At 25.8% G+C, this 26,582-nt stretch overlaps 1 protein-coding gene across 1 annotated transcript; it reads right to left on the reverse strand.

Annotated features, from left to right (window-relative positions):
* Positions 1 to 708: 708 nt before the first annotated feature.
* On the reverse strand, positions 709 to 17,567 carry LOC114126636 (uncharacterized). Its single transcript, XM_027990636.2, has 7 exons — positions 17,280 to 17,567; positions 12,295 to 12,492; positions 9,084 to 9,206; positions 8,718 to 8,888; positions 8,540 to 8,654; positions 6,848 to 6,994; positions 709 to 1,623 (listed from the first exon to the last, which is right to left on the reverse strand). Exons 1-7 carry the CDS (start codon positions 17,364 to 17,366, stop codon positions 1,520 to 1,522), a joined length of 945 nt encoding a protein of 314 aa, XP_027846437.1. The 5' UTR covers positions 17,367 to 17,567; the 3' UTR covers positions 709 to 1,519.
* Between the last annotated feature and the right edge of the window lie 9,015 nt (positions 17,568 to 26,582).

The following is a 26,582-nucleotide window of genomic DNA, read 5'->3' on the forward strand; positions in this document are numbered from 1 at the left end:
TACTTAATTATTACTTTTAATTTTTTCCAAATATTAAGAAAAGTAATAAGTATTTTTCACTTTTGACCGTCCAAAATACTAACTAGTTTTATTTTCCTATCAGAAAAGAATGAAAAGATACTGAACTATTAAAGTTAAAAACAGAAGCATAAAACATAAAAATACACATCGTTGTAAAATCAATACCGGCATTTATCGCTCTTCTCAAAATCTACAAACATTTATTTCAATGAGTGCAAATGTAATCGATGTAGTTATAATCATTAAAATTATAAGTGTCGTGATGTAGAATTTACAGTAAATTCCAAAATACTGCATAAATTATAAATTATAATTTATAACCTTAAGCGATGCACTCGTCAATAACGCATAGTATGACCCCGAAGGCCCGAACCTTATACCTACCTATACATTTAGAAGTGAATAAGAAATAAAAATAGTATAATTCTTGACGTGATGTCAAATACTTTTTATATACTTATTTAAACATTTGAGTATTCGACGATATTGTAGTTGTTGAAGTATTAACATGTTATCGTTATTTACACGTATCGTGTAATTTGTAGGTACATTGAATAACCTATATATTTTAATTTAAAAGTATTTGCAAATATTGTTTTTAATTTTAATTTTTATCCATAAAAAAATCAATTACGCAGGTACTTACTTGCTGTGGGTATATTGAATTAAAAATAAGATAACACATACTATATTTTTTATTATTTTATTAGATTCTATAAAGTGTATAAATATAGACATATATAATATAATGTATATTAATCCAAATACTCTGATACCAAAATTTATGCTATTTTACAATATTCGACTACAGATGCAAGTATATATTATAGTAGGTAATGCTAATATTATTATCGTTCAATTATAATATTATACCATACAAAATTATTACAGTAAAATAGTAATTTATACTCAATCTATTATTAGAAAATAGCCGTTTCATAATGTGATCATTGATGTAGATAATTCGAGCTTCAATATAATTTAATGGACTTTTGGCAACACAAAAAAATACTTGCATAAAACTTTCAAAAATAAAAAAAAAACAAAACAAAAAAAAAATTCACAAAATAACGTTTGATATTTGTAGACAAGAAAACAACTCAATCGAAATTTTCGAACCATATTCAACAGTTGATAATAATAATGATAAATTACAATCTACAGTATTATAGCATATCACATGGTATAATACCACCTATATAATATACATATATATAGGTATATATATACGGGTTTATTGGGTAAAAAGATTATAGGTAGGTACCATGTACCTATTATAGCACTAAGTGCCTACTAGAAAATCATAATGAGTGAATATATAATAATATAATATCATAAAACTTTGAAAATAAAATCTTAAACAAAATCGTCGTAAATAGATAAAATAGTTACTACCTGTGTAGGTAGTATTTATAAATAAATTGTGTATGTGTGTGTGTGTGTGTGTGTGTGTGAACCTATTATTATATCAAACATAAAAACGGGAGATCATATTGTTTTACTGCATATCAATTTCTTCGTAGTTGATTATGTTGAACGAGTCCATCTGTCCCGAAAACGCCGAAAAAGTTTTCGCGTGGTTCGAAACACTCCTCTTAAACACTGCAAACAGATCGGTGTAAGTGTACAATATTATAAGATATTAATATTATATTATTACGCACTGTTACCTAACCGTACGTAGCCACTTGGGTACCTACCCATTTCATCGACAAACAGCGTGCAGATTAATTATCAGACGTTTAATTAGCGCAATAGTAGGTGTACAACATATATTTACAATGTGTTAGTAATTAATTATTACCCAATGCCAGATGATACGTCGCGACGCGTTTTATTGTAGTTGCAGTCGTTGTAGTTGTGTGTCGTTATCGATATTGATTTCCTTCGACTGTCATAATATCCATAAAGAAAACTGTAAGTGCATTTTAGAGAGTGTCTGCTGTTTAATACAACAAACATACCTATCCGCCTATATTTACCGCGTTTGTCAGTCCCCTACGCTTATTAATATAGGTACGAAAATGTATTAAGCATCCGTGGCGTGGTACAAATAGTGCAGTTAAACAAACCCCTCGAATTCGGTAGGTACATCAAACATGTCGTTTTTTTGTGGAAACGAGAGAGCGCGGCATTTTCGATGGCTATTCTTGTCGAGATACTTTATATTAGCCAAAAAAAAAAAAATGCACATTACTCTCGAAACGTGTCTGGTAAAATGTTAAGTCCGTTGTATAGGTGTCATATCAAGCTCAAACGCTTGGAGTTGAATCTCTTCTGCCGAGCGCATATAAGGTCTTACGGTTTTCGTCTAAAACCTATTATGGAGAAGATATACGTGTTCATAGATAGAAAGGCCTTTGCAAGTGAATATAAATGTACCCAAAATTTAAAGATATTGATTCATATTATACGTGGGACACAAGACACTGGTGGGATTATCGTTCAAGTATATAATATGAACAGTAAATAGTGGTGTAACATCCTCTCGACAAAATACATTCAAAAACGGCGAAAGACCGTAAAAAAGGTACTTAAATGTTTATTTATTATTACTTAATAACAGGTCGAATAAAAACTGTGCATTGAATGGTAACTATATATTGAATTTGTAATCGGACATAAAATAATACATTTATATTTAAAAAATAAAAAATACAATCTTGAAATGTTACCGCCCGATAAGTAATAATATTTTTAGTGAAATTTTACACCCGAATAGTTTACCTAAGGTAGAAAACTTCTACTAATGGATGACCTCCCTCCTCCCGTAAATAATCGTGTTCTTTCTTTTTTTTTGTATTATTATGTATATATATTTTGCTTGTTTGCCCTTGAAATGGTTTTATATAAAAATGTGTTAAGGTTAGGATATTAATTACCAATTTAAATGAATTATATTTACCTCTCAATTTAAAGCTTACTATAATTATTGATAAAACCTTTTGACACGTTGACGAAACTCGTAAATTGTATTCATAATATTGGTAAAGAAAAAAGTTAAATTAAATAAATAATATCATTGTTAATATTTAGTCAACAAAAAGCTTATTGATCGTTTTTATATTTTAATTTTTAATGTACATACAAGTATATTATATTATAATGAAATTGTTTGTTAATAATTTACATAAGTAATCAAATGGTTCGTAATTGATTGTGAATAATTCTCAATATTTAAAAATCAAAGAATATTAAAATCTCTGTGTAGAAATAATAATTATTAATATTTTGGATGGATTTTCTAACCAGTATAAACTTTCAATTGTTTTCATAAAATGTCTTACTATTGTAAGAAGATTGTTAACACTAAGTAGTTATGTAATGTAAAAAAATAATGAATAATGAGTTATCAAAATGAACAATGAATAATCAAAACATCGAAAATAATTAAACAATAAAACATAAAAATAATGATTAAAACAAAAAAAAAATACAAATAAATAATACTTAGATATATTTTTAGTTCACAGCTTAATTCACTAGCTATTAACCGATTATTAATATCAATAAATTTCAAATTAATTAACTTTAATAATTAGGTATCTAGAAATAGGTATAGACTATGGAGCATAAAAAATTTCAAAAGTAACAATTCCACTCAACCATGGCCTATGGGTGCTTACTTTACCTTATAGTATACCTACGAGTAGCTTACTAATAATTTTAAATTTTCCAACATTATTTAAGCATTTGAGAACAGGTACATGTATCTATCTATTTGATTATTTGACTACTTCAAATATTCAATTAATTAAGAATAATTATAAATAGGTAATTATAATTTAGGTAAATTTTAACAAAATCAACTAAAACGCAAACAACTACGTAACTGTACGTTTTCACTCGGCAGTCGGTACGTTTACGTCATGTAAAATCAACGAAACGTAAAAAGGAAACTCGCAAATATCAAACAAAGAAATACCTAAATAAATAATTTTTTATACATATTCATCGACATAACAGTAAGTATAATAATATGTTCTTGTTGTTAACACAAAACATACTAGGTAACCACTAAAAAACTGCTAAACATTATTTTTCAAATTCATACTAATCAATTTTAACTTGATGTTTTTAAGGTGATAATTATGGCATAACATCTGTTCAGGTCATCTCCGTTTTACACGCTCGTAATTCGTGTTACCTAAGTATTTATGGTTAATCGGTTGTCCAAATTCTGTCAATACAGCTAAATTGGTATACATACTAGTCATGGTTATACACTACTCATATAACCTGACCAGATAAACGGGCAAGGTAAATGTTAGGCAATCCGTTTATTTGTTATTATTCCATATAGCTAACGACGCATTAAATGGTCTTTTTTTATTAAGCACCTACCTACCTATCTACCATTTTATATTTTTTGAAACAAATTTCAAAAATTGTGTATCATTTAATAAAGCTTTGGGTTAAATATTATACCGAACCCTTATTATATGCACTGTTAGTTGCTTCTATATTATAATTTATAATATAAATGATAAATTTGTAATAGGTAATAAGTTATATGAATTACACATTGCTTATTATTCACAAATGAAGAATGAAACCAAATTCTTACATCTATCTACCTATACATCTACTAATAGAAATACTACTAAAAAAATCATTACTTAAAAATGATAAAATTGATAAATTAAAATAATTAAAATATCATATTGGAGTCTGTAATTAATTTCTACAGGCTAAAAAAAATATGAGAAAACAAAAACCAAATGTGTGTATTGAAAATAATTTAACTCCTGTCCAGGAGTCAACGAAGCTTATGATATATTGTATATTAGAACTCGTGCAGTTGGCTATTTTCTTCATAAAATTGTTTTATTCTTATTCTTCATACAGTGGTATGAAATATAACCAATAAAGGTACCAACATAAATTTGTGATAAATTACATTTGTTATTATCAATGAATAATGATACTAATGATGTTTCAATCTCAATACATTACTATTGGATAATCAAATTTTTACTTTTCAATAATTTAGAAAATTTTTTATCATCATTATTTAGTAACATTTACCTACCTACTTATCTTTAAAAACACTGGCAATTTTCAATAATTAATTTAAATGAATATTGAATAGCCTTTGTGCTTATTACTTATTCAATGTGTTCATAGATAGTAAGTAAATAATTTACAGAGATCACCAGTGTATAATTAAATACATTTAATTACATGCAAAATTGTTGTATAATTATATTAAATATAGTTGAGATCAAATAATCTATAAAACATCTGACATCATAAAATTCTAGTTTTCAAGACAAAATATGTTAACAACTTTAAAGATGAAAATAGAATCTACTCCATAATTATAAATAGGCATAAATGAAATCTGTCATACATATTGAATAATATACTATCCAACATATTAATGAGTTACTAATTGTATGTTGTATATTTGCATTGTTATCGATAAAATATTGAAATCTTTTATTAAATCAATTAAAATTTTACCTACCTGTTACACATATAAAATAATATTGTATTTTATATTACTTGGATGGTAGGTATAATTGTATTTTGATTAAATGATTATTCCAAACTACATTTTTGTTACCATGTAATATTAATAAGTGTAGTATATGTTGCCCATTTTAATTATTTCAATTATGATTTATTTGTTTTAACTTTCATTTGATTGTAAATAAAAAATAAACTAATAGTTATTTTATCTCATAAATTAATTTTACAATTATATTTGAACATTTAAAATTCTGTAGTTGTGAACTAAACAAAGTTATAAGAATTATAATAAATTATATTATATATTATACATACAATAATAAATTAATAGCATATTATAATAAGCATTTATATTATATGTACAAATTTATTATTTTCATTATTTGTGTTAAAACAAGAATTGCATGCTCCTATTATAAAACATAATTGTGTATAATATAAATAAAATATTTAAAAAGTATGTACCTATATCATTTATTTGGTGCAGGTAACTTAAATTAAATTAAAAAAATATACTGTATTGAGAATAAAATTCATATTTAATAATATTTTATAGTTCTAATTAAATAAAATGTAATTTTTAATTAGGAAATTGAATACATAAAAATATTAATAATTTGTTTTTAATATTTTAAAAATATTAAAACTAAACAACAAAATAGTATGAATAGAAACTAAAAATATATTCAATAGATGTATTAAAATTATTTAAAGTTCTTATTTAAGTTTGAAAAGAAGAAGTCAGTTACATTGAAAGGTTAAAAAATAATATTATGCAGTTTGTTGTAATTCAAAATAAAAGCTAGAACTATTTGTTTTAGCTTTTTAATTCAATTTGTTAAGAGTGTATAATATACCTTGTATATTCATTTAAAAAATAACATTAAATAAATGATTTGATATTTTTTTCTTTATGCAGCAGTATTAAAAAAGAACTAAATTAGTATATTAAAATCAATCCAAGGTAGTACAAATCAAGTATTGTGATTGTATTGTAAAGGATTATAAGGACATATGTATATTATAAAAACTTGTAAATAAGATGTTATTCAGCTCTAAATACATATATATAATATATCATAATTTATTTAAAACGAGAATCCAAATTGTATCACATTGATAAGATAATATAAAATATAAATTCATTTAAAAAGCTTAAATATAATAATAAAATGTTCCACTAACCAAAAGCTAGGTTCATGCAACAAGTCACATCAAATAAAATAACTAAATAATAATATGAAACATAATAATGCACATGCATAAATTAAATGTTAAACAGCTGTTAATTATAAAAATAAAAGTATATTTTCATACAGATATTCAATGACTTGATTATTTTTTTACACACCTCCCGAAACGATTTTTTCCAGTTTATAAGTTGGAAAACCGGCACAATCTTTAGCAATATAAATGCCGTATTCTGTGAGATCCTGAATAGCTGGTTTCACTACACGCATATTGTGCATCACATTACTGGTATCAACGGCATAATAACCTATTAATATATTAGTATTATTAAACACTACATTTTAAATATATTTTATGGGTATCAGTAAAATATATTAATTTATCTTATTTCAATTAAAACAATGATTTACAGAGTTAAAGAAAAAGACAAGATGAAAAATTAAAATTGAATTAATCTAACTTTTACTACTTAAATTAATTAAATTAATATTTAATGTTCACTATGTATACTGTTTTCAAAAGTATAATCATAATAATCCTATAAATTAAACATAATTAAATATTCTTATTCAGCTTAAATAAACATGATGAGTTAATAAAAAATAAGTAACAATATCAACAAATTATTTTAAATAGTCATCAACCATTATCAACAATACAAAACAATAATCCATAGCAAAACCTATTAACAATCTAACCACACACTTCAGAAACTCAAAACTATTATATACTTATCATTTTTATCACCACCATGATTCAACAGCACAATGCTTAAACAATGATAAATAGTCCAATTAATAATTCAACAAACTCAAATGCTGATATGGTATAGTAACAGAATATTGCAGTACAAATACAAATACTATCATTCTAGACTTCAATGCAAATAAATAAACAACTAAACAAGAATCAATTACCAAAATTCAATTATCAGCAAATAAAAGTATTCATTTCATATTATATACATAGTTCAATATTATAATCACCCTAATGAAAACCCCATTATTATACAATACGGGTATATTCAACACTGATATGATTTCTAAGTTTCTTTTCTAACACATACAAAACAATCACATAATAGCCATTATAATATTATATCTTACAATATAAATCCAAATTTAACCAAAAATAGTGTCAAAACTATACATTTATAAGTACAATTAAAAATAGGTTTGCAACTGAAAGATAAAAATAAATAAAACCGTTAATTTTTTCCTAAATGCTTTAATGAGAACAAATGTCCACAAATCAAACACAATTATAATTAGCCAATCTCAAACCGAATATCTAAAAATCCACTAGACCATATAATATAAAAAACACAGAATGTTAATAATAAAAATGGACAAAATATATAATATACAATACTATAACATTAATTAAATCAAGTAAAAAACTATTATACTTATAGACAATCTTATAGTCTATATTCTAAACCTGACTATGTATATATGTTATAAATCATAACATCCCAACGTACTATCAGAATACAAAGAAGTATTGAGTAAATAAACCAAAATAAATTTATTCAAAGTATACCTATTAATATGCATACAATTAAAATCTCACAATACCAACAGTCAATTAACTTGCATTTTCATTACACATTTTTGGATTTAATTTCCTTAAAACACTAACAATCAAATTGTTTTTCTACAAAAACAATATTTTAAATTAAATATGAAGCCCTTTTCAACCATTTGTGAACATTTTTTTACATCAAAATAAACAACCTAAAAATGAGTAAAACCAAACTTGAAGTTACCAAAAGCATAAAAGTATGTATACTTAGCCTCTCATAATAATATTATTGATGTATTGATACATTTTAACTTTTATAAATACTTACCACTTGACATTTTAAACAACAAATCGTACAAGGATTTTGGTGGCAATACTGCACTGCGGTTTAATGGCATAATGAAACAACGCTTACCATCAATATCTACAATACCAGTGACGTTCTGAAATAAAATTAATTAATAATAAATATTAAATTTATTTTGAATAAATTTTATTTTAAATACCGCGCTGAAATCATGAATAAAACGAGCAGAGTTAGCAAGTGGTAGAATTGGAAGAATTTTTTCATAACTATCTTCCTTAAGATCAAGTTCAAAATCTTCTTTAAATTCAGAAATGACATCTTCAGGGTTCATCATTTGGCTGTTCATTTTTTCCATGTTCAAAGCAAAGTTCTATAATATAAAAATGAATAAAGAAGATATTTCATTAGGTTAGTTGATGAGACTATAAATTAAATATAATACATATTGTATTTAATTATACAATTTGATCACAAAAAATACAAAAAAAAACTAGTTATAAACATAATATTTTGTTATGTTTGAAGCAGGAAGACTAATGTCTTATTATTTAACATTTATATTTACCTCAAGTTTCTTGAACTCCAAATCATTTTTTAATTGATTATCGTAATCATTGTTTATGTCTTGCATGGGAAGAGATAACTTATCATTTAAAGCAATAGTGCCAGTTCCATAGAAAGCATCATTCTATAATAAAATAATAAATAAAAATACGAAATACTGATTAAAACAATAATATCTAACAACAAATATATTATTTTGGATACATAAAAAAAAAACATTTACTTTCAGTATTTTACTGTTAACTATATATTATATTAATAGATAAAGAAAAATAATATTATAAATGATGACATAACATAAAATTGTTTTTACTCTAATTGATTTTAGCACTTAAATTGATACTGATATTATAAGTATATAAGTTGTAGTAAAAAATATTGATAATACTAAATATTTACCAAAAAAAAAATAGCAAATTAATTGCACATAACTAAAGTTACAAACTATTTTAATTTATCTAATGAAATAAACTACAGAGCAAAGCTCTATTAGAAATTTTAACATCGAATAAAAGTTATTTAGATATTAAGGAATATACTTAGTGATAATTACATAGAAAAAAAAACAATCACTTTCTCTTAAAGTTAAATTATTATTACATTTTTGGACATAATTTAATTTAATTAATAGATTAAGTTTGATCATTTAAAATAAAAATATAGTTTTGTATTTTTTATATTATACCATGTATTATTTATGTTTTATTTTACCGTTATATTATTCATTTATTTATTTTACACCTTATATCATACATTTAGAAATGTATTAAACTTTGTACATTATTAATTATAATAAAATTTATCTTGGTAATATACACATTTTATATAGTGTATAAGTAGATAATAATGAAAATCTTGTCTTATTTTTTTTTAATTATACAAATTGCATTAATAACATAAATAATAACATAACATAACATTGTTCATACAAAAGCAAGTGCATTAAAATTAATCAATGATAAAAATGAATCAGTTATATTATTAATAACTGTTTTAAATAAGTAATAACTTTAATTTAACAAGAAATCGGAAAATTAACAAAATATTTTGGAATGTCAATCTAAATAACAATGTTAAAAAAATTTTATTTTTATTTTTGTATAAAATTCAATTATTTTAAATAAATGTATGCAGTTTTTATACCATGTATAAGTAATACTATTTAATACATGAGTATTATCCATACAAATCCACATCGCTATATTACATAGATGTCAAAAATATATAAAAACAAAACAACCTATGCCTTCAATAAAAACTTTATTGTCATCAATTTAACAGAAAATTGTAAACAGTTCTTACATATACCCACTCAAAAATCAATATGCGAACACATAGTTTAAGTTGTCTGTTACTTATTGCCTATAGGCCAACAACTGTTGTACAGCTGTGTAAACATTACAAATTACACAATGAATTATTGAACTTTTCTCTCTCTCTTTTTTTTTTTAGAATATAAAGGAAACTATTCACAATAATGTACCATATATTAATTTTAACATTTTATAAAGTATTGATTTTTAAAAGATAGTGTATAAACCTGGCATGCCCAAACTGCAGCCCACGGTAATATTTCAACAGATTAGGGATCATTTTATAAAATTAAAAATGTCTATAGGTATAAATAAAAATAAAAATTATAGCTACAAAATATCTTCCAATTTATAATTTTAATGAAAAAAAATATAATAGGTTTTAGAACATTTAATAGAAATAAATTAGTGTGAAATTTGGGCTTGTATTTCTTTAACTAATCTTGTTCAGTATCAATTTTGTGATTTTTATTTTGAGACATTTCAATAATTAAAATTTAATTAATTATTTTTTCAAACAAGAAATGCGAATCTACTGTTTGGAATGATGAAAATAAACTAGCGATTAGCATGGATATATTCAATATTTTAAACACACGATAAGGGTCATACATTTGATTAGTATTATTAATATTATTGTATTATATGATATAATATATTATCTATATTGTATATCGTATCAAAATAAAACTGGTATAAACAATCCGCAATATAAATATAAATTTTGAATGTGGCCCGAAAAGAAAGTTGGGCATTCCTGCATTCCTGGTATAAACTCAAAAAGCTTTTATAGGATAATAAGATTATTATTTGATGTTTTTAAATTTCAAAAATCCAAAAAAATTTGCTGAGAACAATTGGCTTATTATTTGATAAAAACATAGTAGGTACCTAACATAACAACATTCTCAAAGATAACAATTTTTTTTCTATATTTGAAATTTTTTTTAGTGATATTCTTTATAATTTAATAGTAATTTATAAAAGGTTTCAATTAATTTTTAGACTTAATTTTAATGAAAAATTATATATTATAGCAAAATATAAATCTATATGTTTATAAATTGGCATTTGCTATACAAAGTATACATACAATAGAATTTATATGTTATGTATATTGTAATAATAAATTTTATAAGTATAAATCTAAAATGAATTATTTTGAATTAAACTTTACCTAATATAAGTTTAGTTGTGTTATAAACATTTTATTTTTTTATTTTTTTATTATAAAAGGCTGGGAAATTTGTTTGCAGAAGTAGATCAAATATAACAAAATGTTTGCCAATTCAACATTGAATACTGTTTATGTAGTCAATTGTTCTATTGTTTCATATTTAAAAGTACCTAATATGAATATTATTTTTCAAACAAAAAATATTCATGCCAAATAATTTATTATATTGCAAATAACAAATAAAAATAAAACAGTAAAAACTGTATTTTATAGTATTTTATTAATTTGTAGACATCTACCTATATTGACAATTATTGTTTTTACTTTAACTATTGTTTTTTCTACATTTATTATATATATAATCAGACATCTATCAACACTTTAGATTATAGTATTACAAATAGGCTTGATAGGATTAAAATATTAAAATTATAATGGAATTCAAATACTTTTATAACATGTAAATATATGATAATTTAAACTTAAACTTTTTGTATGAAATAATTATAAAATGTATGTGTTTTGTATTAATTTTTAGTCATCGGATAATAGCAAATAAAAAGAAAAAATATAGAACATAGCTATAGAAATACTAACATACTTTACATATAAAAAAATAAAATACTATACATATACAATACATGAGGAGTTATAAAATATTAAAATACAAGTTTAAAAAATATTAATGAAATTATTATTTACTATATTATTCAAAATATTACCTCATCGTTAAAAGCATTTCCAATAGCTCTATAAATATGTTCTCCGTAAAGCATCATGAATGTAATTACTAATGACATGAGTAATACATAGATTAATGCCCACATAGAATAAACGCGATCATTAATGACTCTGAGCACCAAAAATTTAGATCTGACCGGACGATTATGTGCACCATTTCCAGTTTCTAGATCTTTTTCCTGAAAAAAAAAATAAAAAATACTTAATTCCTAATTTTAAAATAAATCATATACTTAATTTAAGTTACATATCTTAGATCCTCAAAGAATATATATTACAAATCAAAGAAAAAATGTAAAATGCTGTTTATCTAGATAATATGTATTTAGTTAATTATAAAATAAGAAATACAAATAGTTTTTTGTTTAATATAAATTATAATATGTTTATGAAACTTTGAAAGAGAAATAACAATTTTTAAAACATCTGAACACTTAAATATATATACCTCAAACTTATACATAGTAAAATACCTATCATATTAATATCTATAAATAATAATACTAAATTAATTTAAAAATTCTAAGCACAAGCAAATAATATTTTTATTACACAAATCAAAATGTTTAATTTATTTTTAATAATACTTTATTCTTTAAGTAGACGACAGTATGCCATACCCACATGTACTGTCTCCACTTATAAGTACATAATATAGCAAATTTGAGCTCAGCAGATCACATTTAGCTCTGTTAATTTAAAAATTAAAGTGAATCAACCTATCATAAAATTCAATTTTTTAATCAAGTTATGCATATTATATAATATAGTGTAAATTAAAACACATTACTCACTTAAAATCTGAATAATCATAAAAACCAACATGCTTATAAACACATATATGTTCTCACCGTCAAGTTTCATAATAAGTTGATTCATTCTAATTTTTTAACTAACAGAGCTATATGTGATCTGCTGAGCATAAATTTGCTATGTTATATACTTGTAAGACGGAGACAACTCCACAGGTATGGAGTCCTCATAAGAAAAAAATAACAATATCAGTTATTTAACTTATCACCTAGTTCCTCAAAATTAAAATTCTTATAAATGTTTTCAAGGTTATAATTTTTAATAATAAAATTTAGTACTTATTGTAAAAGCGATACATATATTTTTTAATTATTGTATACTTTATATTATGACTTTATAAGGTATTAATGTACAAAATTATATTACTGATTGTAAATTTGATGTGGAAAATTAAACTTCAAACAACTAATTTTTGTTAACTACTATAAAAGTTTTGAAAATATTATGATATCTGCCATAATTTCAAAACTTTAAAATACTTAAAATGTGTATACAGGTTTGTTATTACCTATTCCTGGAGTAGGATAATTGTATCGCCTTGTAACTATAATAATCGATGTATCACTTTAATAATCTAATAATTTAATGAATCTTGGGAAAAACATTACAATAGGTTCTTATCATAAAGGTTATTTAAAAATTAATAATTAAATATTACACCAAACATGTTTGTTTTAGACTCTGTTCCCTTATTTTTTTTTAATAGCTGAAAAGCTTGAATATAAATTTGTAACACGGATTTCAACACAATCTGATTTATCATAGATATAATTTCATGGCCACCTGACTAAGGCCCACACACAAATTTGAAGAAAATGGGGGTTTGGCAAAATGGGACAACAAAAAACATCAAGGAAATTCAAAGCTAAATGATTAAAGCTTAAATTAATTTAATACAGTTTTAAAAAATATAGCCAAATACATTTAATTTACATTTTTCAATTCTAATTTTTCTCAAAATTGTATTAACTAGGCAAATGGATAAACATCTTAAAAAGTAATTATATAACATCTTTAAAATGTTGACAATATTCATACCTAAAAACTCACTCAATATTCCATCCCAGAATGAGTCAATAACTGACAAAATAATAAACTGGCAATAAGAATAACAAAAGTAATTGTTAGACAACAGGAAAACAATTAACTAATAATTGTCATCACAAAACCAGGAAAATAATTTTATAATACATTTCATCAGTTAATCAAATAATCAACTGATTATTTTATTTTTATTATCAAATAATATTGTTTTTTTATTGAGTAATGTTTTATCAAGTGTTTTAATGTAACTATTGAAATATAACTCCGGAACAAATATCATCTCAAAACATTTTATAGGGACCCTAAATTCAAGACTAGGATTAATAAAAACCTCGAAAACAACCCAAATCAAATATGATTGAAATTAAAATTTAGCTATAATTTAAGTTTATAGTAATTGTTAACCTAAGTAAATTTAACTGTTGTACTCAGTTTTCTTAATGTTAAATCTTTATAATTATAATAGTATTAAAACATTTTAAATTATTCTGTATACAAATTGAGAATAAAAAATGTGCGTAAAATATTTAAGCTCTTACCCTGTTCTAAATAGTTATGTGGTATAATACAGGGTGTATTACAAACTGTTCCTTTGTTTCAGTTTTTAATTAATATTTATGTTTGGATATTTAATAAAATAATCCACAAAACAAAATAAGGTAGTGGTTTTCAACCTTTTTTTTTAAAAAAAAAAACAGCACATTTTATTTTCAAAAAATTGTCACAGTAAGTCCCAGTAACGTATATTGTTCAGATATACTAGACATAGTAAGGTATTTATATTCACAATTTGTCACTGACTTTCAACCAACTGTATACAATACTAGTAAATACATATCTATACACTGTATAAAGCAGGGGCAGCCAAACAGTCGGTCGCAGACAATTTTAAAATCGATCATATTAGAATTTATTTTTAGGGCCACGCACCCTATATGTTTCTAAATAATTAAAGTTAATTATACTAAATCAATAAAAATGGAAGTTGATCCTCAAAGGTGAAGTATATTTTTAGTAAATTGTGACCAAAAAAAGTTTAGCAACCCCTGGTGGTAAAGTGTATACATAAATAAAATTCTTAATAGAATATTCTCTGGAGTATTCAATAGACAACCCAAATGTGAATTGTTACCATTATTGTCTCACACATATTTTTAAAATAACAACCTTATTACTATACTTGATTAAAATTAAACACACTTGATTATAAGTTTTTTAATCGCTTTTAGATTTAAAAGAATTTAAAAAAATAGGTTCAATGCTCACAACACACCAATTGAAAACAACTAATAAAAAAATAAAACGAGTCATTGCTTAAAAAAAAATTTACCATGTGCCTACTATCTACCAAGTAATACTATAATAAATTAAAATATACAATAAAAATTGGGTTTTTTATGTTTTTATTTTGTGTTATGTCATAAAATAAACAACTTGTGTTCAATAAAATTTGTAAAAATTGAATATTAGTTTAGTACCTAGATTTCACTGTTGTTTTAACAAGATACAAAAAAATATTCAATATTAAAATAAATAATATAATAGAAAACATAATTGAATTTCCTTTGACCTTCACTTAGGGTTTGGTATTAACTAAATTAATAGTAAGTTAATACCCATATTAAATACAACTAGTGTTGTTTTTTTATATTTCATTGTTATAACAAAATATGATAAATTATGAGGTAAGGAAATATGTAAAAATATAATTAAATACAATAAGAATTTCAATAGAAATAATTTGTGATAAACCAACATCAATTCAAGGATTTTATTAATAAATACTAGTATTGTCCACAAATAATATGAAAAAAATGCCCACATATTTCAATTAACAATGTATAAAAACATATCGTGCCTCAAGTAACACTTAGGGCACAAACGTAAAACTATGCTGGTACCCTGACACTCAGTACAAGATACGGACAATTTTAAAATAATGAGGATTTCTAGAATTAAGTGATGCAATGTCAAAGGAAAAGTCAAAGCTTTATCACAGATCGAAGTCTGCAAACGTACAGCAAAACATTTGGTTACACAACATAATAGAAAACAAAAGATTCATTGTGAATAGCCAGCAAACAATGAGCTCTCTAATGAAAACATATTATACAATACTAATAGATTACCACTTGTTAGGTGTGTAATAATTTTTTGGGCTTGAGCCCAAAAACACTACATTGATAGCAAGTACGTTATAAAAAAAAAATAAATAAATAAACAAACAAAAAAAAAACGCACAGCCAAGCAAATTATCGTTTACATTAAGATAGGAATTGGATGACATTGAAACTAAACAACAATAATTTATGTATGTATAACAGGAATGTCATTGTAAGTCACATAGAGACCATCCGATGACTAAACGAAATTTTAATAAGACGCAGAATTTTGATGACGTATTCAATAACGATTGTAAACCAGACACAAAAAAATATAAAATATATAATTATAATAATCGTCTAATTCACAGGATGTCACGACGACGCGTTTCGATAGGACGTAAATACCAATCGTAATATACCATACGAAACCCGTGGAAATAACATTGTCGCTAATTATAGAATTGCCTCCAATCGTCAACAATAGCGACGGTTATCGGGTTATTATTGTAATAATATTATCGTAAGCTCGTCATAGTCGTTTTACAAGGTAAACGAGCGCTATAGTCACCGAGACAGGTAGGCGTACGTGACACGTACTTCGCAAATTCGCGATCGCCGTGAGCACGTTGTTGTTGTTTTTGTTGTTGTTGTTGTTGGGCGCACGAACGCGACCGTTCCAGAATCAGAACGAAAATATTATTATCGCGAATCGTGATGATACGATATTACAGGCATTTTAATATCCGTGATTTTGATTTATAGGTATTAAAAAAAAAATAACACGTCCGACGATCGTGATGTCGACGAAACGGGAAAATAGCACAAAGAAGGTAGCGGTAGGTAGGTAGTAATAAAACACGAAATCACAATAGAAACCGATAGAGACGGGAGGGGGAAAGGGTAAAAAACCATTGACGATATTTGCGAATCCGAATTCGCGATCTCGGGGAAGTATGACGCGAAAAAAAACCCAAACCGCAATTCCGTCGGCGGCAGTGACTCACCTGAGCGGAAGGGTCGATCTCGATGTTGGTCACCAACGGCACGTTGTCCGATTTCTTCTCGGTGGTCGGCATGGTGATGACGGTCATCTTGGCGGACGGTTTAAAATATTATAATATAATGTGACGGCAAAAAAATAAAATCAATTTTTCGTATGTGAAAATTCTCGAGTGGAAGCGCGCTATGGACTGTGGCACGAGAGACAGAGATAGAGACACGGATTACTCAACGATCGACGACGACAAAGGTTAAACACCGTCTGACGACGACTCAGCGCGCCGCTGCACTCGATGCAGTGTTGCTCCAATACTCCGTGTGTGTGTGCGTGTGCGTGTGTGTGTGTGTGTGTGCGTGTGTGTGTGTGTGTGTGTGTGCGTGCGTGCGTGTGTGTGTGTGTATGCGCGTTTCGCAGGTGGTGGGTCGGCGGGGTGCAGGAGTAATGCGCGGATGATGTCGTAGCGGCGGCGGCGCACTCCGTTCCCACCAGGCGACGCGCCGTCGGCTTGTTATACGATATCAGCGAAGCGGTCGCGGTGTCGACGGGGGATCGCCGTACGTCGTGGTGGGTGGGCGCGAGGAGGACGGTCCCCGTACCCGCCACCGCCACCGCCCGTCGTGAACCGTGGATCGGGTAAACGCGGAAACATAATAACGTTTATACCTATACAACACGGTAGAGAGCTGGTGTATTCGGTATATATATATATGTATTATAATATAATAAAAGTACAATAAAATATTATTATTATTATTAATATCATCATGGTTTTTACAGTCGCTGGCCACAGAGCGAACTGCGCAGTTGTTGTAGCCAGTACCACACGAGTGGGTACCTTACCTATATATTGTTATTATTATTATTATATTATATTATGCGTGTACGAGACCAGTGCAAAACGACAGCGAGACGAGCCGATCGGAGAGGCGGTGCCCGCGCGCGACGGTATACGCACAATAATATATCATATACATATATGCGTTTTACAATACCCCACGTACGTAGTACCTACGTACGTATTATAAATTGTCGTGTCGCCGTGGTGGGTACATTATATTATGTGATATTGTTATGTATATTATGCGACGGTCGCGTTACTGCGACGTGACAAATCGAACAAAGCGGCCTAATGTTGATCAAAATATTACACTCTATGCATAATATACGCTGCGGAATAGGTAGGAAATTGTATTTTGTACGTTATCGTAGTCGTATTATGATCGCGGTCGCGCGGAGAGGCAATTTGGCACCGTTTGCGCGCGACGACGATGACGACGACCGCGACGGCGGCGGAAACGTAGTATATTATTATCATTTTGTTGTTGTCGTGTATAATATTATTATAGTTTCGTTGGGTTACCCAAGTGAAATTAACCGACACCCGACTTTTGGTGACTCTGGTCCCCCCAAAACTTTTGAAAGACCCTCCTCAACACTCAACGGCAATAAAAATAAATAGATGTATTAATTGAATTAGACGGATAGTTGAAACGATTATCACATAACATTATAACAATATAATAATAGTAAGGTCAGACGGTTGTATTGAGAGTACAACATATTATAATACATTATAAACGGTAAAACGGACCAAAAATTAATAAATATATTGTTTTATTATTATCCATTAATGATTTATATACTTTGACCATATTTACATCGTTACAGATACAAAATTAGTCTCTGCTCTTTTGTGGTACCCTGCAGTTACACGATGTGAGGTATTTCGTTACAGCTGCTGTTCGGCTGGTTCGTTAATCGTTATCTGATCTTTCAGATCTTTGACACAAAACTCGGAGGTGGTCTCTCTCGTGTGAGTTTATTTCGCTTATTATTATACTCTTCCCCGATTTCATTCATTTATAATATTTCTGTGAAAAATAAAAGTAAAGCTGTCTAGTAAGTATTACAGTTTAGTAACAGTAGTACAGTAGTAGTGTACAGTATTCAGAACCAGAACGATTAAAACATATATTTTAACCGTCTGACTATTTTTCCTTATAAGTTATAACTATCTTTTAATGATACTCATTAGGATAGGTATGCCACTATGTCTATACGATACTACATAACTACTTGAACACTTGGGTATGTGTCTTAACTTTAATGCGATGAATATGTTCTACCAATTATATTAAACTATTGCCTTGTGGCTTAGATAATAAATAAGACCGCCGCCACACCGGTCAACGTACCGATTCTTGATTCCCCATTCGTCATTAGTTATTCAAATGATAATATTAATTAGGTATTATTTTATACAACTATTTATATTACATATTATAAAACGATTTAAAATTAATTAATAAATATTGTGGTTCTATCTTCTATACTTACATCGAAATCGACGAAATCATCAAATGATTAAAAACTGTATAATATTAAATTTGTTTGATAAAATAAAAATATCTATGTATTTATGAAGTATAGCGATGTTTAAAATATTTAATAAATCCTTGTTACTATTATCATGGTCTGATAAATGGATAGGCTGGATAGAGCACGTACACGATACTCGTATAAATCAACATACCCACTTATTATAAAGGGGAAACTGGAAAAGTCCTTAGTTCAATCAGCTAAATATTATCTATGTATAGTCAGTGGTGGCACGATGTCCAATTTGAATTAAAAAATTAGAATTATAGCATAAATATAGGTACCTAATATAATAATTAATAACATACACTTATGGTGAACATTTCAAATATTTACGGTTTTTCATTTTTGAAATACCACCTAACCTGTACCACAAAAAAACAAAAATCATTTAAGTACCTAGAAATAGTTATTATACAGATGAATATTCAATATCATTAAAATGTTAACTTAAACGATCACAAAAATTAATTTAACTTTCCAGTAAAAATTTTGTTTTAGATATATGTAGATTGGAAAACGTATAAAGAACCTTGTATTAAGTTTTCAAATATTAGTTAAAAACAGAACATTTTTATGAATTTATAACTAGGTACAAAACAATTTATAATTTTCGAAAATTCTATAATTTTTATATTTATTTTTTTTAATCCTGAAATATAACTTAAATTAAAATTAATACTGAATTGAATTTATAAATCGAACTAATAATATAGTAAAATTTGATATAATATCAAATTATACAAATTTAGTCCATATTTTCTTTTTAATTTTTTCGATCTATTTTTTTCTTTAGGTTTTTTCTTCGTAGTTTTTTTCTATTTTATTTTGTCTACCCCACTATAATGTGTCGATACATCGTGTCAACCAGACCGTGTTTTCGACTTCCTAGTTCTTATTTTCTGTCTATTGAAATATTTATACCTGCAAATTAAAAAAAAAAAAAGATAACGAGTGTCAACAACGAAAACAATATCAATAATATAGTTGTTACTTGTTACTAATATTGTAGCCTGTAGGTATAGGTAGGTACCTATAATATTTTTATTACTATTGATATAATTTTGAGGCTTTGAACATTTTGTGAAAACTTATTAAACTAAATTCATCTATAATATAAATGCATAACTTTAATGCATTTATTTAAAATAACAAAATATGCCGATGGTAAAAATAATAAAAATATATAGTGGAGCAGAGAAGAAAAAAACATGAATAATTTTGTTTGAACATTTTTATATATGTAAATAGATTTGAGTGTTAAATGATAAGGTAAAAAGCGAAATATTTTCGTTCGTATAACCTTGAATTTGATTCGGTTTTTTATACACTATATTATAATATAATACACTTAATATAGGTACTTGTTTTTGAAACATTATATTATTGTATATTATTGTCAACCTACTTTTTCTGTGGATGCGCAGCAAAACAACATTTTTGAACTTTACTCCCTGTTTCAAGTCTAGTTTTGAAAAATATAATTTTTTTAAACAAAAAACATAAAGTCTTTCTTTTTTATTTATAAAAGACATTTATATATTCTGTATACATAAATGCATGATTAGTACAGTAAATAAACTAATTAACGTTTGTACAAGACTTAAAAAAACACAAAGAAAGAGAGAATCCATCGACACTATTTCCAGTTTTCTATTTTTTAAATGCATTTAAGAGAGCGAGTTAAAATTTCAATAAGTCATACGAAACTGAATATAAATTTGTAAAGTTGTACCTATAGACTATAGTTATAGACTGTTGAAAAATATGATATGCGTGCAAATACATTGAAACATTAACTCCTCTAAATCAGTCGAATTTTATAATAGGTAAAACAAACTTTTTGAATCCGTTATTTCAAAAAAAGAAATAATATATTCAAAATTTAAACTCAAAAAGGAGAGATGCATTTAAAAAAGGTTAAAAATTTTAATTTTTTAAAAACAAGTAATACCAATAAATGTTTTCATTAAAAAAATTCATGAATTACTTTCAAGGCTGTGCAATAGAAATTCTTCTTATTACTTTTATTATTGAACACTCTATAAATATTAAAAAAAAAGTATATTAAATAAGGACATATATATACTAAAAATAAATAGTACTTAGATTAGTACATTATTTATTTATAGCAATTTTAAAACTAAAGAATAATATTTGTTAATTCTATTCTTTAATTAAAAATAAATAAATATTTATGCACAATATGCTGTTAATATTTATAAATTTTTTTCTTTTTAAAAAAATTTGAATTTTTGAATTGTTTTATTTTATTGAAAATTGAAAATACTTATTATTACCAAAAGGTGGATATTTTATAGTTCATTATATTTATAAATTATTTTTTAAAACGTGATTATAGTATTCTGTTTCACATATTAAATTTACCGAGAGACTAGGATAATAATATCATTGATTAAAATGATTAAATATATACAAATGTACTTATTATGGTGATATGATTACAAAGTTGTGTTATATGCCAATCACCGATTTCTATATAAATATCTGTGATGCCAATGCAGCTATAATTATATTCAAACCAAAGATAATAATTCAAGAATATGTAAATGCTATATGTTTTAGGACCATTTGATTATGACTATACCTATATTTACATATTTCAACTGTATAATACATGCGAGTTGGTGGTATTTTTTATTAAAAAGAGAAAGAGTAATTATCATTATATTATACCTATTATCAACGTTTTGGGAAGTTTATTTTTCTATCATAGGTTGTTTATTCATTATTTAAAAATTCCATGCTGATTAGGTCGAATATCCAAGCCATTATTTTATTATTTATAACTTAAACAGTGATAAGAAGTAAGAACAGTAAATAGGTTAGGTACTACTTAATTTATTTATAAAGGCTCACAGTCACAGAAAACCCAGAGATCTTAATCCGTGCTAGACTTTATATTATAATATTGTTTATAGTGTTTATACCATCACTTATATAAAGGATTGAAATGAAAACATGGCTCAATCTTTCCCTCGCCCAAGTTTGGAACATGTGATTTATGCCTATTCGAGCACTACAGTAAGATGCTCAGTACACACGTAATAATCCTGAAAATTGTAATTAATATTATTTGAATACATATTTCTAGCTATAAAGACGTGATAATGGTTCAATAAGTTTCATAACTGCAATTTAGGACCAGTGCCGAGTGGCATATAAAAGTATTGAACTTCTTAACTCCTACAAAGTTCCTATAATCCTTACTTGCAATCAATGGCACATTGGCACTGAATTTCTAATAAATAATAATATATATTTTATTTTTATAATAATATTAATAGTTCTAAGAATAAAAGATCTATTTTTTTTTTACGAGTTGGTGGAAAAACCAAATTTTAATGTCTTACAAATGAAAATTCGTACCGATACTACATGTGTTTGTGTATGTCCAATAATATGTGTTTAAAATCATTCGAAGTCTGAACATTGTTCACAAATAAAATAAAACCAAAGTCTGACTATAATTTAAGACCAACTTAAAAAACATTTTCTCAAAAATTTGTTTTAAAAAAAGCTAACAGTGAAACTGAATATTCTAAATGATCTTACCAGTCCGTTCTTTACTCCCCTGCAGTAGATATATGTCCCTATACTAGATCACATACATCTGTATAATAATGTATTGCATAAATATCAACTATAATCTATATTCTATATTAATAGTATATACTTGAAATGGTTTCTAACTTTCATAATTTTACAATTTATTTTAGTTGTAATATTGATTAATAATTAATATAAATATAATTTTTTAAATCACTACCTATTTTTCTTTCCAAGGACTCTTCAATGTAGGAATTTCAAATAAAAAAATGAAACATAGGCAACCTTGTGCATATACCTTTATTAGGTACTATCTGGTTTCACGTGTTTGTTGCGTTATTTTAAGTACCTATGTCCTGTACCATTAAAATATAACAGTATTATAGTAAAGCAGTTCCTTATTATAATTCATTTAAAATTATAGTTACTTTCTACAAAAGGCAAAAAAGTCTGTAATTATAAACAGAACACTTGGACATATGTATTTAAAACTTAAAATATACATTAAGTACTTAGATATATATGTAAATTATACCATTGTGTTGTTTGAAGGTGAGAATAAGAAAAACGGGTAGGTAACTACTATATAATATAGCATTGTAATTTCTAAATTACTGAAAATTACAATTATTTACTTACCCGAAATGATATATATTTATATACCTATTACTACCTAAACAGGCTAAACATACATACGAGCACCTACATTCATAAGATGAAAAGGTTTTGAGAAAACAGCATGTGGCTTCTCGAAAGATCGATTTAACACCTGTCCTGCACTGGATGACGTCCAGTTAATATAGGTAGTAAATAAATAAAATAGTATCTAAGCCATACATCGTTTGCATCACTTTTGTTCGTTTCGAGTTTTTTTGTAAGGCTGATATATGTGCATTGTTCGATTTTTGGGTTATTCGTTGTTTGTGCATCGTCATTATTTATCCTATTCCAAATTTTCATACATCATTATAACGCATCAGCATATTATTTAACAATAAAAAAACTGAAAAAGACTTAGAATAGGTACTCAAAAGCACAAATTGCTTGCTTATTACAATAAACCAAATAGTATTGATTTATAATATTCTAATATATTTCTAATATTTATTCCGACTACAATATTAAGTAGGTTTATATGACGTACCTAGTCACGTTGGTATGTTATGAGTATTATGACATATTATTTTGTATACACACACATACACACTCATTTATATAATTATGGCTACAATTTAATTGAATTAAGTCAATTTATTTTTAATCATTTTCATACATTTATCATACGTGAGTTATAACAATTATTGAATTTACAATCAGAATTTTGTATTAAAAGTTATTATAATTATTTTTTATACCCATTTATTGATCGGAATGTCGATGCGCGCAAATTATGTATGATAATTAGGCATAGATAAACTGACAATGCGCAGACAATAATCAGCCGAAAAAATATCCTGCAAAATACATTCAACTTACAAAATAATAACTAATATTTTCCATCATTTTTTTTTTTTAACGAATTTAATAATACCTACAATATTTTATATTATTTATACTTGCATTTATCTACTCATGGTTGAAGACTATTATTGTTATGCCTTTTGAGTTTATATGACCAAGAGATTTTAATTTGTTCTAATGCTGTAAGAATATTATTAAAATTAAAATTAACCAATGTATATTTTCTCTAACAAAATTCATGTTGAATAAAGGTGAACTTGATTCTAAAATATAATAATATTGTTAAATAATATTCAAAAAGAACAACTTATTTAACTCCAAACAGGAAGTTCTAATAGGTTAATTAGGTGTTGGTTAAACTGGTTTTCATCTAAATATATACATGAACATAATAAACAAGTATTATTATGTTATTTTTAACAATAAAATAACAAATTATTCCTGTGAACGAATGAACAATTGTCTTAAAAAGTTAGCTTAGTACAAACAAAACTAAGAAGTCACTAATCAGATAAGTAGGTGACACAAAATCGGCTAAATGAATTGTTATTTATTTGTTGAGTAAGTACCCATAGGAATTCGCCAGTAACATTTATTATGATGAATTTAAGTGTTTTAAAATGAAACGACCAATGGAAAGCGTTGTTGTTTATTGTACAGTTACGTATAGTACCTTAGTACGTTTTTTCCATTAAGTATTATTTTTATGACAGATATATTTTTAATTTGCTTATTATTAATAAATAATTGTAAAATAAAATCAGTATTTTAAAATAATTACTGCTTTTATTAATTATTGTTAAAAATATTTATTATTATTATTATTTTAATAGATTTACCTGCCAAATATTTCTTCGGCTTTGTCCACGTTTACATAAACGATAAATATTAAAATGAGATTAATTCAGTGATTTCATGAACCTTTCGTAAAAACTTCTGTATAATATCTATACTGTTAATTTTTATCAACCAATTATTATTAGTATAAACTATGGAATAAAGACAGTTTTACTATATATTATATTATATAGGATATAGCCATAAAGGTACCCATTATATTAGATATTAATTACTAATTAGGTATTATTTATTATTAATATTTATACAAAATGTGTAAACTGCATATTACGTTAATACCTACAATTTAAAAAATACATTCAAACATTTCAAACAACTATTACTGATTGTTTTTAATCTAGCGCAAAATGTCTTAAGAAATAAATTGTATGTATGTTATCTTAATAAATCTTATAAATACAGACAACAAGCTACTGGCATTTAGTCCAATGATATATATATATATATATATTATGTTCAAAGTGCATCAATAAAGTTTCAGTCACCACGTTATTAATTTTTTTATTGTGTGTTTAAATACTATGATAATAATATAATAGGATATATTTTTAATGATATTCATAATATATATAGGTATACTCCGATACGAGTACTGAACTCGTATTATAGTGGACATATTTTCTCAGATTTTTTTTTTGCAAGGTGTGCGCATCGAAAAACTCCATACTGAATAGACACAACTGCAATCACGGACTGGCTAAAAAGAATACTTTGCCCTAAAATATATTTTTCTCAATTGGTGTAAAATATTTGTCTCAATTAATTTCTTTAAAACGAGTTTAAATTTTCAATGAGAAAGTTATAATACTCTGATAAAGACACAGAGTAGTAGATCTATTATTTATAAAATTACTAAAATGATTATAAAGCATGTATTTAGCCATTAAGAAATAATTTAATTAGTTTAAGCAGCTATTTTCTATATTTACTTTATTATTATGCATTAACATTATTTTTTTATTTACCTTAAAATTGTAGCATTTGTGACCCTTTTTTTACTAGTCTATGTCTGGACACTTTGTTACAAAAGGTAAAATCT

Source organism: Aphis gossypii, chromosome X, assembly GCF_020184175.1.
Source record: "Aphis gossypii isolate Hap1 chromosome X, ASM2018417v2, whole genome shotgun sequence".
Classification (NCBI taxonomy): Eukaryota; Metazoa; Arthropoda; class Insecta; order Hemiptera; family Aphididae; genus Aphis; species Aphis gossypii.